The following is a 14,959-nucleotide window of genomic DNA, read 5'->3' on the forward strand; positions in this document are numbered from 1 at the left end:
ATCTCCGAATTTTGAATATAAAATTAATTGAAATTTTGTACAATTATAATGTATTTAATTACCTTTCTACAGTACAAATTTCATTTATCTATCTATTGAAACAAAAAAGTTATAACAAGTTGAAGTCGTGTCGCGTTTTCGTTTCATCTTGTTTCAAATCACTACGATACTAAAGAAGTTTTCACTTCAATAATATAATATATTTCTATTGTAAGTTTCTGAAAGACAGCTACGTCTTGGATCGTGTCAACTGGTACATATTAACTAGTTACATGCGTCTCATAGTTTTCAGTTCGCGTGATTTAAAGAAATATCTTTCAAACAAACATATCAACCCCTCTTGTATAATTAGTTGAAAGCGAAGCAGAAAAAAATTTGCTCACATGAGAATCTACTCAAATTTCACAACCGAAACGCGCGAATTTTTATTTTCACACCTCAAAATTGATTCTCCCGTGGTCAAAATCTTTTTCCGCTTCGCGTTTCGGTTGTGAAATTTGAGTAGATTCTCATGTGAGCAAATTTTTTTCTGCTTCGCTTCTAATGTTGGCCTTATTTTACTTGGCGTTATTTCATAGCATCACTATCAATATAATTGCTTATATCCTAAAGATGTAGTTACATTATTAAACAACTTCAGTTGAAGGAAAACTCTATAATCGTTTGTTTTGAAAAAGAATACAACGTCGTTTTATAAAAATAAAATATTTTATTTCCGTATACATAAAGTATTGATTAATATGAATTCAAATGGTTCTTAAAATATGAATTCAGAAAGCAATATATTTTCAACAGTTTTGGTGGGTAATAATTCCACAAAAAAATAGGTGTAATAAATTCCCTTCCACGGTGAGAATTTATTCCACTTAAAAAAGTGTAATAGATTCCCACTTGAAGTGGAATAAATTCCCATGTGGAGCAGATTCCCGTGGAATTATTTCCCTGCACCGAACCAAAAGTTCCTTTAAGGTTTTTCAGTGCAACAGGTTCAGATTTTGAGAAAACCCACATCCCACGATGGTACAGCGTACAGGCTACAGGGATAAAATTCGGCATGAAAGTTTAATTTCGGGTCAAAACCTAAATACCCTGTTGTATTAAAAATTTTGTTGACTTACATATTTAGATACAAAAATTACAAATCTATTTTTTTTTTTACTTTTTGAGAAAAAATACAATAGTGAGGCGGCTCGGCATAAAAAACAGCTCAATCGTGCACTTTGTGATAAAAGCATGAAATTAACATCGTTGGTAATACTCAATATAAGAGTTATTTTGAGACATTGGGCCACCTTGTATTCCATCCGGAAGGGTAGATACAAGAGTTCTTCTGTGTGTGTTGCACCCGCATTGTTGCATATCATAGTATAGCTAATGAAAACTTTTTATTAATATAATGCATGATTTCGAGATATTTTTAACGCCCGATCGAATAAAATTAATACCAAAATGTCTCGACCATCATAAAAAAACTTATTGTACTCTTTATGAACACTCTTTTACTTAAAGACCTTGAATCAGAATATTACCAATTGCTCTTTGAAATAAATTGCACGACTGGGGTTGCTCTTATGGTAAAAGTTACTCTAATGTTAAAATTTGATATTTTCACGGAATTTCGTTAGTGGTGCAAAAAAAATAAAATCTGTTTTTATAAATAAATTAAATGCCGTTTTAAATGATCTTTTACAAAAAAACTAAGTATGCCATTTTATTTCTAGTATAAAAAGGAATTTTTAGAAAAAAAATTTCGAAAATCGTTAGAGCCGTTTTTAAAAAAAATAATTTTTTATATATAAATATATTCTAACATTTTTCAAAAAAAAAGTTGATATGCAATTTTGAATAAATAATTAATTTTTCACCAACTCGTTTCCAAAAAATTGATTTTTCAAAAAAAAATTTTGAAATATTTTTTAAAAATCCAAAAATGTGTTTTTTGAAAAATTAAAATTTTTTTAAATAATGAAGTTAGAAGAAAATCGCTTCAGTAGTTTAGGCTGTAGCTCGAGGTTCTTACAGATAGACAGACAAACAGAATTGCCGGACCCACTTTTTTGGCATTCTCCATCATCGTAATGTCATGTAAAATTGTTATCTCGAGTTCGATTTTTTTTACGAATCATAAACTTGCCCTATAGTACCTATATCGCAAGTAAAAAAGTGGTAGGCCTATACAATTTTGTAAGGACGTTTCATATACCATAGAAAAAAATAATAAAATATGTCCATCAAAATATTTCGAGTTAAAGGGTGTTTTTTTAAGCGGAAAAGAACACTTTTGAAATAGTACCATTGCACCACATGGAAAATTTATTGATTTTTTTGTACTGCATATAGATGTCAAACATAGTATGAGAACCAAAAATAAAATAAGATTTAATGGAGTATTTAATTTTAATGACAAACTCAAAGAGCTTGTGCAGAAGGAATGATAGAAGGAATGAAAAACCATTAACGTGTAGACGGGTTAAAATATCGAATTACTTTTAAAAAATATTGATAAACTAAAATTTTAGGTAAAATTTCAAATGTGCCCCATGTTAAAAAGCGCCCGCTCTCCCTTACACCTTTGCGAAAAAAATGCATTTGCTCCAAATCCATCGAGGGCAGACTGATTTAGATTTTTAACAAAAATTACAAATCTATTTTTTTTTTTTTTAACTTCCGAAAAAAAAATTTACCGATAAAAATGCATTTAGAAAAAAAAAATTCTTCTAAATCCATCATGTTAGACATCAAAAGATGAGTCTCTTTGAACTCTATTAACCAGAAGTTCCTTTAAGGTTCTTTAGTTTAGTTATTTGAAATCCCAATTTGCTCAATTTCTTTTGTGTTAGGAAGCAAATATCTTCGGACTCAAGCCAGGAAGCAAGTCTTGATTTAAGGATATGAGTTGCAGGATTAACTTTGCAGTGAGATCTTATCTTGAAATAGATTCAAGTTTACTATCAACCTCTATATATTGTAATGTTTTATTCCGGGTTCACAATAAAACTTATTTAATTTCCACTTATATTTCCGTTCAAATAAGAACACACTTTATTTCAACTCAATTTACTTTTATTATTCGCTCAAACAAACACACTTTTAAATCACTTTATTTACTACTAACAATTCGCAACACTTTATTTCACTTTGTACTGTACTCTTTCACTTTCAAGATTAAACTGTCTCCCGTCGGTGTCTACGCTGCCTTTTATACCGGAATCTCGAGACTCGAGAACGTCCTCGAAGGCTCTCGTGTCTCGTCCCTGTCTCTCGAAACTTCCTTTCCAGGAAGGGCACTTCATACTTCCAGTCTAGTGGGATATTTTGAGATGTGTTCAGTGAGATATTTTTAGATGTGTTCAGTGGGATATTTTTAGATGTGTTCAATGAGATATTTTTCTTAATTACTAAAGGTCCGTTCACATTTCTACCTTTGCAGGAGTAGGTAGTGTGTTCAGACTTTTATCTTAAAAGTAGTTCAGTAATTCATCGTTACATTGCCCCCCTCTTAGGATTGTTCGTCCCGAACAACTCCATTGCTTCTATCACCATTATAACGATGTAAACGGTCACAATGAACTACCTTAAGTTTGCCTCTTACCCCTCTTTGTATACGGTAAACCACGTCGTTAATTCTGGTTATTACTGTGTAAGGGCCTTCCCAGTTTTGTTGTAGCTTCGGTGATAGTCCCTTTTAGTGGAGTAACTAAAGCTCAAAAATTGGCAATATTAGGGAACCCGGCCGAACAGCTTAGATTTTGATGATCTTTTTTTTCAAACGTCGGTAATTAAAAATACTTTAAAGTCTATAGATTAAAAATTGCCGGTGTTGCCGTTTTGATTTTTTAAATTTAATTGAAGATTTTTGTGAACAAAAACAAATTTTTTTCAAAAATTTTTCTTAAATTTCATAAATTAATTGATGCCAAAAGATTGTCTAGGAAATTCAAGGAAAACAAATATATGAGAGTGAGGGACAATCTTCCATCGTTCAAGCGATAGATGCAATTTTCTTATTAATTGACTTCAAATACAAAAAAAAATATTTGAACACAACGGCAACACCTACAATATTCAAATATACATTTTTTAAAAGCTAGAAGCTTAGTCATACATGTAAAATTAAAATTAAGTTAATTCAATGAACGGCTTTTGAAAGAATGGTAATTGAACTCAGATTTTTGAAAAAAAAAAATTATTGACAATATTTTAACATTTCGTTTTTTAAACTTGGTCGTAATATAAAATGCATTTATTTTCAAATTTTTTTGGCCGCATTTATTATAATTTCAAATTATAAAAGGAAATGTCAATATGTATTACGGTTTATGAAAAAAATTAAAAAGTATTTCATTTTCGAAGAACTTTTTTTAATAAAAGTTTTGAAAAAAAATGTAACTTATTTTTTTTTTAAGTTCAACATCTAAACATAAAATTATTTTTTATTCATTTAATAACCCTTACTGTTGAAAGTTAAATAGCAAAAATTTAAAGTTCCTATTTACCACAGTCTTTGAGAAAATTAATTATTTCAATGCAAAAATTCAGTTTTAATAAAAAAAAAAACCATTGAAATGAAGTAATTTTTCATTTTTTTTTTTTCAAAAGTGTGATATATTTTACCTTTTTTGCTTCGAAATTCAACTGATAATATTTATGGCCAAAATTTTTTTTAAAATAAATTCATATTTTATTAGAAAAAGTTTGGAGAAAAGTCATTTTAAATTTTTCTAATAACATTTTTTTTTTTAATTCTGAGTTTGAGGACCATTTTTTCAAAAAGTCTTGATTAAATTTAGTGGATTTAAATTTAAGAGATAAGAATGAGCTTCTGGCTTTTTAAAAATGTATTTTAAAATATTGTAGGTGTTGCCGTTGTTTTCAAAATATTTTTTTTGTGTTTGAGGTCAGAATGTTAGAAAATTGCATTTATCTCTTAAACGATGGAAGATTGTCCCTTACTGCCTTTTATATATTTTCCTTAAATTACCTAGAGAATCTTTTGCTATCATTTGTTTTATGAAATTTAAGCAAAAAAAACGGTTTTGTTAAAAAAAAATTAATTTTAATTTAAAAAAAACAATACGGCAACACCGGCAATTTTTAATCTATAGACTTTAAAGTATTTTTAATTACCTACGTTTGAAAAAAAAAATCGTCAAAATCAGAGCTGTTCGGCCGGGTTCCCTAATAATTTGCTTTAGTTACTCTACTATTTTGTCGGTGGGGATTGTAAAACCACACAAGTTCTCCTTCTTGAAACCCTGTTGCTGTCGCTCGTGCGTCATATCTTGTTTTCATCCTGTCACTAGACGCTTTTATATTTGTCCTTGTCCGTTGGTGAATGTCAGCCAGTGTTCCTTTCAGGTTATCTACGTACTCATCCATTTCATGTGGCTCGTTTGGAACACTTCCAAATTTTATCTCACTTGGCAGACGTATTGTTGAGCCAAATAGGACTTCCGATGGTGTATGTCCAGTAGAACTATGTGTTGCACTTCTATAAGCCATCAAGAATAATGGAATATGTCGATCCCAGTCTCGTTGATTATCATTGACTACTTTTGACAGGTGTTCCTTAAGTGTCCTGTTAAATCGCTCAACCATCCCATCAGATTGTGGATGAAGCGGTGTTGTTCGCGTCTTCTTGATGCCAAGGAGTGAGCAAACCTCTTGAAAAATCTTAGATTCGAAGTTCCTTCCTTGGTCGGAATGAAGTTCCATGGGTACTCCGAACCTGCTCACCCAATGAAAGACAATCTTATCCACAACTGTTTTGGTTTCCTGGTTTGGAATGGCAAATGCCTCAGGCCATTTGCTGAAGTAGTCCATCACTACAAGGATGTATCGATTTCCGTTGTTGGTTTCGGGAAAAGGACCTGCTACGTCTATTGCAATTCTCTCAAAAGGTGCACCCACATTGTACTGCTGCATCTTGCTTTGGATTTTTCTAGCTGGTCCTTTGCTAGCGGCACAAGTATCACATTTTCGGCACCACTTTTCAACGTCTTCTCTCATACGTAACCAGTAGAATTGCTGTCGTAGCTTTTCCAGCGTCTTGTTGATGCCTAAATGGCCTCCAGAAGTTCCACCGTGCATCTCTCGGAGAACATCATTTACCTTTGACTGAGGTACGACTAGCTGCATTACATAGGATTTACCATCTGCGGATTCCCACTTACGCCTGAGTAGCCCTTCTTGCACATGAAGTGAGTCCCATTGTGCCCAATATGCTTTTAGAGTGGGGCTTCGGTCGGAGATGTCGGCCCATTCTGGTTTCTCTTGATGTTCCTTCCATGCAAGGATGGGTTCGATGTCCGAATCTTCCTGTTGGGCCATTCTGAGTTCTTCATTACTCCAGCCGCAAATGGGATCAGCTCTCGTTCTTCTAACAGCGACAACTTCCTTTTCTTCTAGTCGTGTGCAATGTTTGCAGTCTTGCTTGCACGGGCGTCGAGATAATGCGTCTGCATTTGAATGCAGTTTTCCTCTTCGATGTTGAATCTGACATTGATACGTCTGAAGTATCTCGATCCATCTTGCTACTTGACCCTCTGGATTTTTGAAGTTCAAAAGCCAATTTAGTGCACCATGATCTGTGCGAAGAAGGAACTTCTGTCCATAGATGTACTTATGGAAGTGCTTTGTTGCCAATACCAGAGCTAGAAGTTCCCTTCTGGTCACGCAATAGTTTCTTTCTTGTTTCGAGAGTACCTTGCTGAAATAGGCAACGACCTTTTCTTCTCCGTCATGAACTTGCGATAAAACAGCACCAACTCCAACATTACTTGCATCTGCGTCAATGATGAATTGTTTGCCTGGAGTCGGATAGGCCAGCACAGGAGCTTCACATAACCGCAGCTTCAGTTCCTGAAAGCTTTTCTCACACTCACCTGGCCATTTAAAGGGTTTACCCTTCTCCGTAAGTTGGTGCAAGCTTTTGGCGATTCTCGCAAAATCCTTCACAAATCGTCGATAGTACGTTGCTAGACCGAGGAAACTCCGAAGTTGATGCTTGTCCTGAGGGGTTGGCCAGTTCTTCACAGTGTCAACCTTTTCAGGATCAGTCTTCACTCCTTGGGATGAGATGATATGCCCCAAATATTTAACCTCGGTCTTGAAAAGTGCACATTTCTTTGGATTCAACTTAAGATGTGCTTCTCGTAGCCTTTGGAATACAGCCTTTAGGTTTTCACAATGGTCATCAAATGTTTTCCCGTAAACGATGACATCATCCAAATAGACTAGGCAAGATTTCCAGGTTAATCCATTTAAAACGCACTCCATTAAGCGCTCAAAAGTAGCTGGGGCATTGCATAGCCCAAACGGCATGACATTAAACTGCCACAGACCATTTCCTGTGGAGAAAGCCGTCTTCTCCCGATCTTCTGGATGGATTTCTACCTGCCAGTAGCCACTCTTCAAATCCAAAGTCGAAAACCATTGTGCTCCTTCCATTGCATCTAGAGTATCGCTGATTCTTGGCAGTGGGTAGCTGTCTTTCTTCGTCACATCATTCAGCCTGCGGTAGTCGACACAAAATCGAGTGCTTCCATCCTTCTTTTTGACGAGAACTACCGGTGATGCCCAAGGGCTTTTGGAATTTTCGATTAGCCCGTCTTTCTTCATTGTTGTTATCATTTCTTCAACTTCACCTTGTTTGGCCAACGGGAGACGTCTTGCTGGTTGACGAATCGGCCTAGCATCTCCTGTATCGATTCGATGCTGCACCAGTTGTGTCCGGCCGTATTGCCCGCTGGGTGAAGAGAAAATATCAGCATATTCGTGAAGAAGACTTCCCGCAACCAGAGATGGCAAAAATTGGATTTTTTTTGATTTCCTACATTTGTTACGTCTACTACATAAATGAGGTAGATAACGTAGTTTAATGTAGTTAACGTAATTAAATGTAGCAGACGTAGCGCTAGACGTCAAAATGTAGTTTGAAATGCCAATTTTACCACCAAATTGTCAAAGTCTTATTCAAATCGAAATACATAGCTGTGATAGTGTAAATTTGAATAGAATATTTGAAACCAGATGGACTTGGGGTGGTTTCTTTGAAAAGGTTTTACTTTACGAAACCAAATTCTCACGAAAACACAGCTATTTATTTTTTAATATTTTTGAAATATAACGTTTTTTATGTAGTTATTGCACGTAGCAAATGTAGGTAGTACATGAAACAAATCAAGCGAGTAGTTTATTCGATTAACTACGCGTAGTTAACCGAGTAGATTACCTGACGTAATCTACTCTGCCATCTCTGCCCGCAACATTAAGCTGATGTTGACTCAAGTTGTCTGATTTGAGAATTTGTTTCTTTAGTTTCTCCGAGTTCATAGTCATCTGTGTATCCACCTCGTTGATCTTAGTTATTGCGGCCACAGATTCACATTGCCCAACAACTTCTCCTTTCTTAAGCTTGATTGGGTACGGTTTGATGTTAAGTATGCGTACAGGTACCATGTTGTTCTTTGGTGCCACAAGAGTCTTCCCGATGATGATGTTTTGGGAACTTTGTTTAACTTCTGGCTCAACCATGAGGTATCGATGGCTTCCAATATTCCCCTTTAGTTTCGTCCACACAAAAACTTCTGAAGAAGGAGGCAGGCACATGTCTTCTTTGATGACAGTTCTAATTGTTGTTGAATTTTCGTTGCCATAGACCATTGGGATCTCCACATTTCTGTATTTCAGGACTTGATTACCTATATCCAAAATGATTTCATGGTCCTTCATGAAGTCGATTCCAATGATGCACTCGTCACATATATCTGCCACCAAAAACACATGCGAAAACTCTAGTTCTGCCATACGGATCGTAAGACGAACTTCACCGTACACCCTTGCTGCTTCTCCTGTGGCTGTCTTCAGACGGTAGCTGTTGGTGTTATGTAGCCATGTCATCTTCACCAAGTCTCTTCGTACAATAGAGGCGGTGGCACCGGTGTCAATTGTAGCCACGTGTTGTTTGTTGTTTATGGTCGCCTCCACTGTCAGACTTTTGTTGTCTCGTTTACTCTGTGAGACTTGAATTGTGGTTCTGGGGCCATCGATACCAGAAACCAGCTTCTGCCCCTCGAAGTTGGTCCTTACTCGTTTCCCGAATGGGAAACAAGATGAGCATGAGTGTTAGTTGTATCGCTTACCTGTTGTTGGGCAATATTCCTGTTTCCACAGTGTTCGCAAGCAGTTCTTCTTGGTGGCAATCTGCACTGCCGCTGGAGATGTCCTGTCTTGTTACAGTTCCAGCATCGAGCAGCTCCGTCTCGCTGGTTTCTTTGGAACGCGAGTTTTTGACAAGAGCATTCCTCCACTGCAACTTCTCTTACCCGATGAACGCCTTGAGAAGCCTGTTCTGCTGCTTCCATAGTCAGTGCAAACGCTAATGCTTCAGGAAGGGAACGTTTTCCAGCTGTTCGAATTGCTCGCTGAAGATTTATATCAGATACAGCACGTACAAAGGCTTCTGTCGCAAACTGATTGATAATGTCGTCTCCTGCTGTCGGATATGCCAGATGAGCCAACCTTTCAATATCTGCTTGAAGTTGTTGCAGAGTTTCTCCTCTTTTCTGGACTCTTGTATTGAGTTGGACGCGGAAGACTTCCTGCACATGGCCATCTCCAAAGCGTTTTTCAATGACCTGGACAAGAGCGTTAAAGTTACCATTCTTTTCTGGTGGTAACGTTTGTAACAACTCAGCAGCAGGACCTCTAAGAGCAAGAGTCAGCGCTATACATTTGTCTTCGTCATCCCAGCCATTTGTTGTTGCAGCTGCCTCAAACTGTTTCTTGTAGATCGACCAAGAACTTTGTCCATCAAATGTTGGTGGATGCATTTCCTTCTTCTTTGGGTACTCACCAGAACTTTCTCGAATCTTAATTTTCCGAACCTTGTCAAGTTCCTCAGTAATACTTTGCATTTTAACTTCCATTTTTTCAAACTTGTCATCCACTTTCTCGAACTTTCCTTCTACTTTCTCGAGTTTTTCTTCAACTTTCTCGAACTTTTCTTGAGATTGCTTTTCAACGCATTTGATGGAAGCATCAATAGCAACGAACTTGTTCTCGATCGCGTCAAGCTTACCTTGGATGATGTTTTTCTGTTCATCTAATTTTTCGAGAAGATTCTGTTGTTCACTCTTTTGCTCGGTACGTTGTTTTTCCATTTGTTTGAGAACACTCTGTTGTTCACTCCTTTGCTCGGTACGTTGTTTTTCCATTTGTTCTCTCTGTTCCTTGCGTTGTGTCTCAATTTGTTCTTTCTGTTCTTCAAATTTTGCAAGGAGAACAGCCATCATGGATGACATATCGGAACTAGTACTTACTCGTTCTTCTATCATTTCAACCTCGAATTGAAATGTATCCAAATCTTCGTTTTTCTGGGTTAAATAATCCTGTAGACGAATAATGAGATCATTTTTCGATCCAGCAGTAGGAAGACTTCGCTTAGTCAATTCCGCCTTCAACTCAGTCAAACTTAACTGATTTAGTGTTTTACCCATTTTAACTTTTCAAAACGCGAGCACTTTTACTTATTTCAAAATGTTTTACACTTTGTTTATTGTTAAAACACACGCGCACTTTTTATTTTATTCGCGAAATTATCTGATTCGCACAAATAAATAAGTTTTATTCCACTTTTCTGACACCAATGTAATGTTTTATTCCGGGTTCACAATAAAACTTATTTAATTTCCACTTATATTTCCGTTCAAATAAGAACACACTTTATTTCAACTCAATTTACTTTTATTATTCGCTCAAACAAACACACTTTTAAATCACTTTATTTACTACTAACAATTCGCAACACTTTATTTCACTTTGTACTGTACTCTTTCACTTTCAAGATTAAACTGTCTCCCGTCGGTGTCTACGCTGCCTTTTATACCGGAATCTCGAGACTCGAGAACGTCCTCGAAGGCTCTCGTGTCTCGTCCCTGTCTCTCGAAACTTCCTTTCCAGGAAGGGCACTTCATACTTCCAGTCTAGTGGGATATTTTGAGATGTGTTCAGTGTGGGATATTTTGAGATGTGTTCAGTGAGATATTTTTAGATGTGTTCAGTGGGATATTTTTAGATGTGTTCAATGAGATATTTTTCTTAATTACTAAAGGTCCGTTCACATTTCTACCTTTGCAGGAGTAGGTAGTGTGTTCAGACTTTTATCTTAAAAGTAGTTCAGTAATTCATCGTTACAATATTTAAGCTTAAAAAAAAATAATAAGCTATGTCACATTCCATACTTTTATCATTTTTTCATGTTTATAAAAAAATTCCAAAAAGTAAAATATAAGAGATTTATCATTTCTTAAGATCGTAATCGAAGTTTTCTAGGAATTTCCCAGTTTACAAAATCTCACACGCTATTTTCTAAAACCACCAAGACATATTTTTAAAACATTTTTCTCGTTTCCTGGTACATAATTACTGTTATAAGCTTCTTACCTATTTTTGTCCCTCTAATCAGATGCCCACAACACAAAATATAGAAACTCTTATTTGCTAGATACTAATATACTAAATAAATCTGGAAAAAAAATAATATTGTGGCTTTTACAAAAAAAAAAAAAAAACTTTCATGGATTATGTTTAATCCTTCAAAAGTGATTCCATGATGATGATTCTGTTGATGCCAAGTTTTAAGTGCTGGGCTTAAAGCACCATATCTACTATGGCCACAAACAAACCTCCATAATAACCAACCTACTCGTAAATTACTTCTCCCACTAACCATACAATGCGGCGCGATATCAAAGGAAAAATAAGCCTTTGTAAAGTCCTTTTTCGTTTAAAAAAAAAAAGAAAGCTTATTCAACATTTTTTTTTTAAATGGTTATAATTATCATTCCACTCGCTGATGGATATCAATATTTTTGGAATTAATAATAAAAATATGTCTTTTAGCATTTTTATCCTCTTCTTTTAATAATGTTTTCTTTTTTTTTTTAATAGGAATTGTACTCTTGGGACAAAGGCAATCAGCTTACCTATCCAATCCGATATAACGAACAGACTGTCGAACCGGACGACATTAATAGCAAGCACAGTGATTTTATCAAAAATTTATAAAAGCCAAAATGGATACATTTTTAAAAAATAAAAAAATGAAAAATAAAAATAAAATCGTAGTCAGGAGTTATAAGGATTTGAAGGATGCCATCAGAAAGGACACACAGACGACCGGAAATGTGCGTTGGAAACATGATAACTATGAAATAAATATAACAAAAAAAAAAAAAAATACAAACTCAATGTGCAATATAAATGTATTTTAATCTTTGTATGATATCCGGGAAGGGTAGGGGATTTTTTGGGGGGGTTTTGAATTTATCCCTTATATTTGTAGGTTAAATTATAATAAATGGTTTTTAAAGATAAATTGAACTGAGTAATGTTTTAATTTAATAAAGGTGATTTTTTACGATAACCGGATATGTTGTTTTTTATTTTTTTTTGCATAAATCTATTGTTTGTTTTGATAATAAAAGATTTATTGTTTTTCTATTTTTTATAATTCACAGCGAGAGAGAAAATCAAAATATGTTTTAATTTTATGAGAAAATTAATGTATAAATGCATAATCAGAGTTAAAATCTTTTGAAAAAAATATGAATAATTGTTAGCTACTCTGGATTTAGGTTTTTATGTAGATTAGCTGTGTTTTTATTAATTTTTAGTTTTATTTTCACAGCTTGCAATGTTTGAAATTAATCCAGCTGAAGCTGGAATTAGCAAATTACATGCGGAAAAATTATGGAACTAGTGTCCTGATTACGAAGGAAATGCGTAACAGGACGTAGGGGCAAGTGTGAGAATATAATGAGACTATGAGAACAATAGTAGCGTAAGGCATACGCGCGTCACTTTTATGAAAAGTGAGGCACGTCAATTTTTGAAAACTGACGCGCGTCACTTTTGAAAACTATAAAAGTGACGTACGTCTGTTTTCACAAAAGTGACGCACGTCAGTTTTCATAAAATTCAGTCAGCCTGGCAGTTTTCACGAAAGTGACGCGCGTCACTTTTTATAAAAGTTACGCCTGGCAGTTTTCACAAAAAAGTGACGCGCGTCACTCTGCATAAAAGTGACGCCTGGCAGTTTTCACAAAAGTGACGCGCGTCACTTTGCATAAAAGTGACGCCCGTCAGTTTTTTCACAAAAGTGGCACGCGTCACTTTCCATAAAAGTGACGCCCGTCAGTTTTCAAGTAACAATTTAGCTTTCATAAGGGTCAATGCAAGCTATTTTTTGACTTGTTTAAGAAGAAGGACAAGTCTTATGCAAATTATTTTGGCGCATATTACCGAATTTCCCCAAGACCTTCCTCCACAGGCAATCCACAAGCTAATAGCTTGTGACGAACAGCGTAAAACGACCTTATGCAGGCCTTTTTACAAAACAATGAAACATTTTAGGGAAACTATAGCTTCGCTAAGTAAACTATCATTTGCATTGGATGTTATAATAAGGCCTTATGAGGTTGTTATAAGATGTTGAATTTATGAAAGATTTTATTGATTTTTTTTTTCTTTTAATTCTTTTCTATTTTGTTTTTTTCTTTTTTTTTTTTTTGCCTTGTCAATGCTTTTCCTGTCGTTCTGAAATGGGAAGAATTTTATTTTAATTGAAAAAGAACACATTTTTTTTTTTATTTCACAAATGGCCCCGCCAGGAATCCATCCCACGTACCTCTGCATACCAAGCCAGGATCTTACCAGTAGACCATACTCGAATATTAAAGATGAGTGGCAAAAAGGGAGCTAATTGAAACCTCACATAAAAATACAATGTTTTTTTCTAAAGTGTTACAAACATTGCATATCTGCAGGATAAAATTTTTGCATACTTATTGGTGAAAAACATTGCATACTTGAGAGATGAAAACATTGCATACTTACAAGAACCTCTTGGAACAGGTCTTATGAAAGCCTTCTGTCACTTGAAAATAGAAGGCTTCTTTAAAACGGTTCAAACAGGTCTTATGAAGGTCTTCTTTAACTTTTATTTACAAGGCTTCTTCTAAACACTTTCAGATGGCCTTAAGGAGACCTCCTTTGTTTCCAAAATGGATGATTTGCGTAAGTAAGCCTTAAACTAAACTTATACAAACTATAGCTTGCCGAATCGAAGAAAATGGACCTTATGCAAGTAAAATTGTTACTTGGGTTTGCATAAAAGTGACGCCTGGCAGTTTTCACAAAAGTGATGCCTGGCAGTTTTCACAAAATTGACGTGCGTCACTTTTCATAAAAGTGACGTCTGGCAGATTTCACAAAAGTGACGCCCGTCAGTTTTCACAAAAGTTGCACGCGTCACTTTGCATAAAAGTGACGCCTGGCAGTTTTCACAAAAGTAACGCCTGGCAGTTTTCACAAAAGTGACGCGCGTCACTTTTCATAAAAGTGACACCTGGCAGTTTTCACAAAAGTGACGCTTGTCCGTTTTTACAAATTTTCAATCTGCAGTCGACTTGCAGTCGCTTCTTTTTCCTGAAATGAAATCCGATGAAAAAAAAAATCGCTACTTTTCCCAAAGAATCGATCCTTTTTAAATCTCTGTTTTGAGACGGATTTACACAGATTTTCACACACACTTCAATTTTGACAAATGAAAAACGTCAAACCAAACTATTTTGTAAAGAAATGAAGAACCAAAGCCATAATTTATTTATTTGTTTAAATAATCTTATAAAATAAAGAAATTTTCCGTTGTTTTGTTCTTACTAGTTTTGTATATTGTTTTTGTTTTTCATCGGTCACTTGTACACAGTACACATTCACAAAAAAAGATAGCTACCTTTTTTTAATTTTCTTAAGAGCCAAAGTATCGAAGTTAGTAACGACTGCAATCGGTTGAAAGGAAAACGAAATTAACTTCTGTAGTATTTGTATAGCCCTCACTGTATTAAAAATCTTCTATCACCGCTTCAAGGTCCCTGCCAAGAAAACTTTTCTAATT

At 35.1% G+C, this 14,959-nt stretch overlaps 1 protein-coding gene across 2 annotated transcripts in view; it reads left to right on the forward strand.

Moving 5' to 3' along the window:
* The window catches only part of LOC129907245 (uncharacterized), a 236,637-nt gene extending 224,390 nt beyond the window's left edge, over positions 1-12,247 (forward strand). The window contains exon 19 of one of the 2 annotated variants that reach the window (XR_008770988.1): positions 11,953-12,059. Coding sequence is in view for 1 of the 2 variants with exons in the window: in XM_055983358.1 (XP_055839333.1) it covers positions 11,953-12,069 (117 nt within the window). In the remaining variant the exon portion in view is untranslated. Of the gene's footprint in view, positions 1-11,952 lie in introns of both variants that reach the window. The other variant, XM_055983358.1, reaches the window with a different exon arrangement.
* Positions 12,248-14,959: the final 2,712 nt, after the last annotated feature.

Source organism: Episyrphus balteatus, chromosome 1 (assembly GCF_945859705.1).
Source record: "Episyrphus balteatus chromosome 1, idEpiBalt1.1, whole genome shotgun sequence".
NCBI classification, from domain to species: domain Eukaryota; kingdom Metazoa; phylum Arthropoda; class Insecta; order Diptera; family Syrphidae; genus Episyrphus; species Episyrphus balteatus.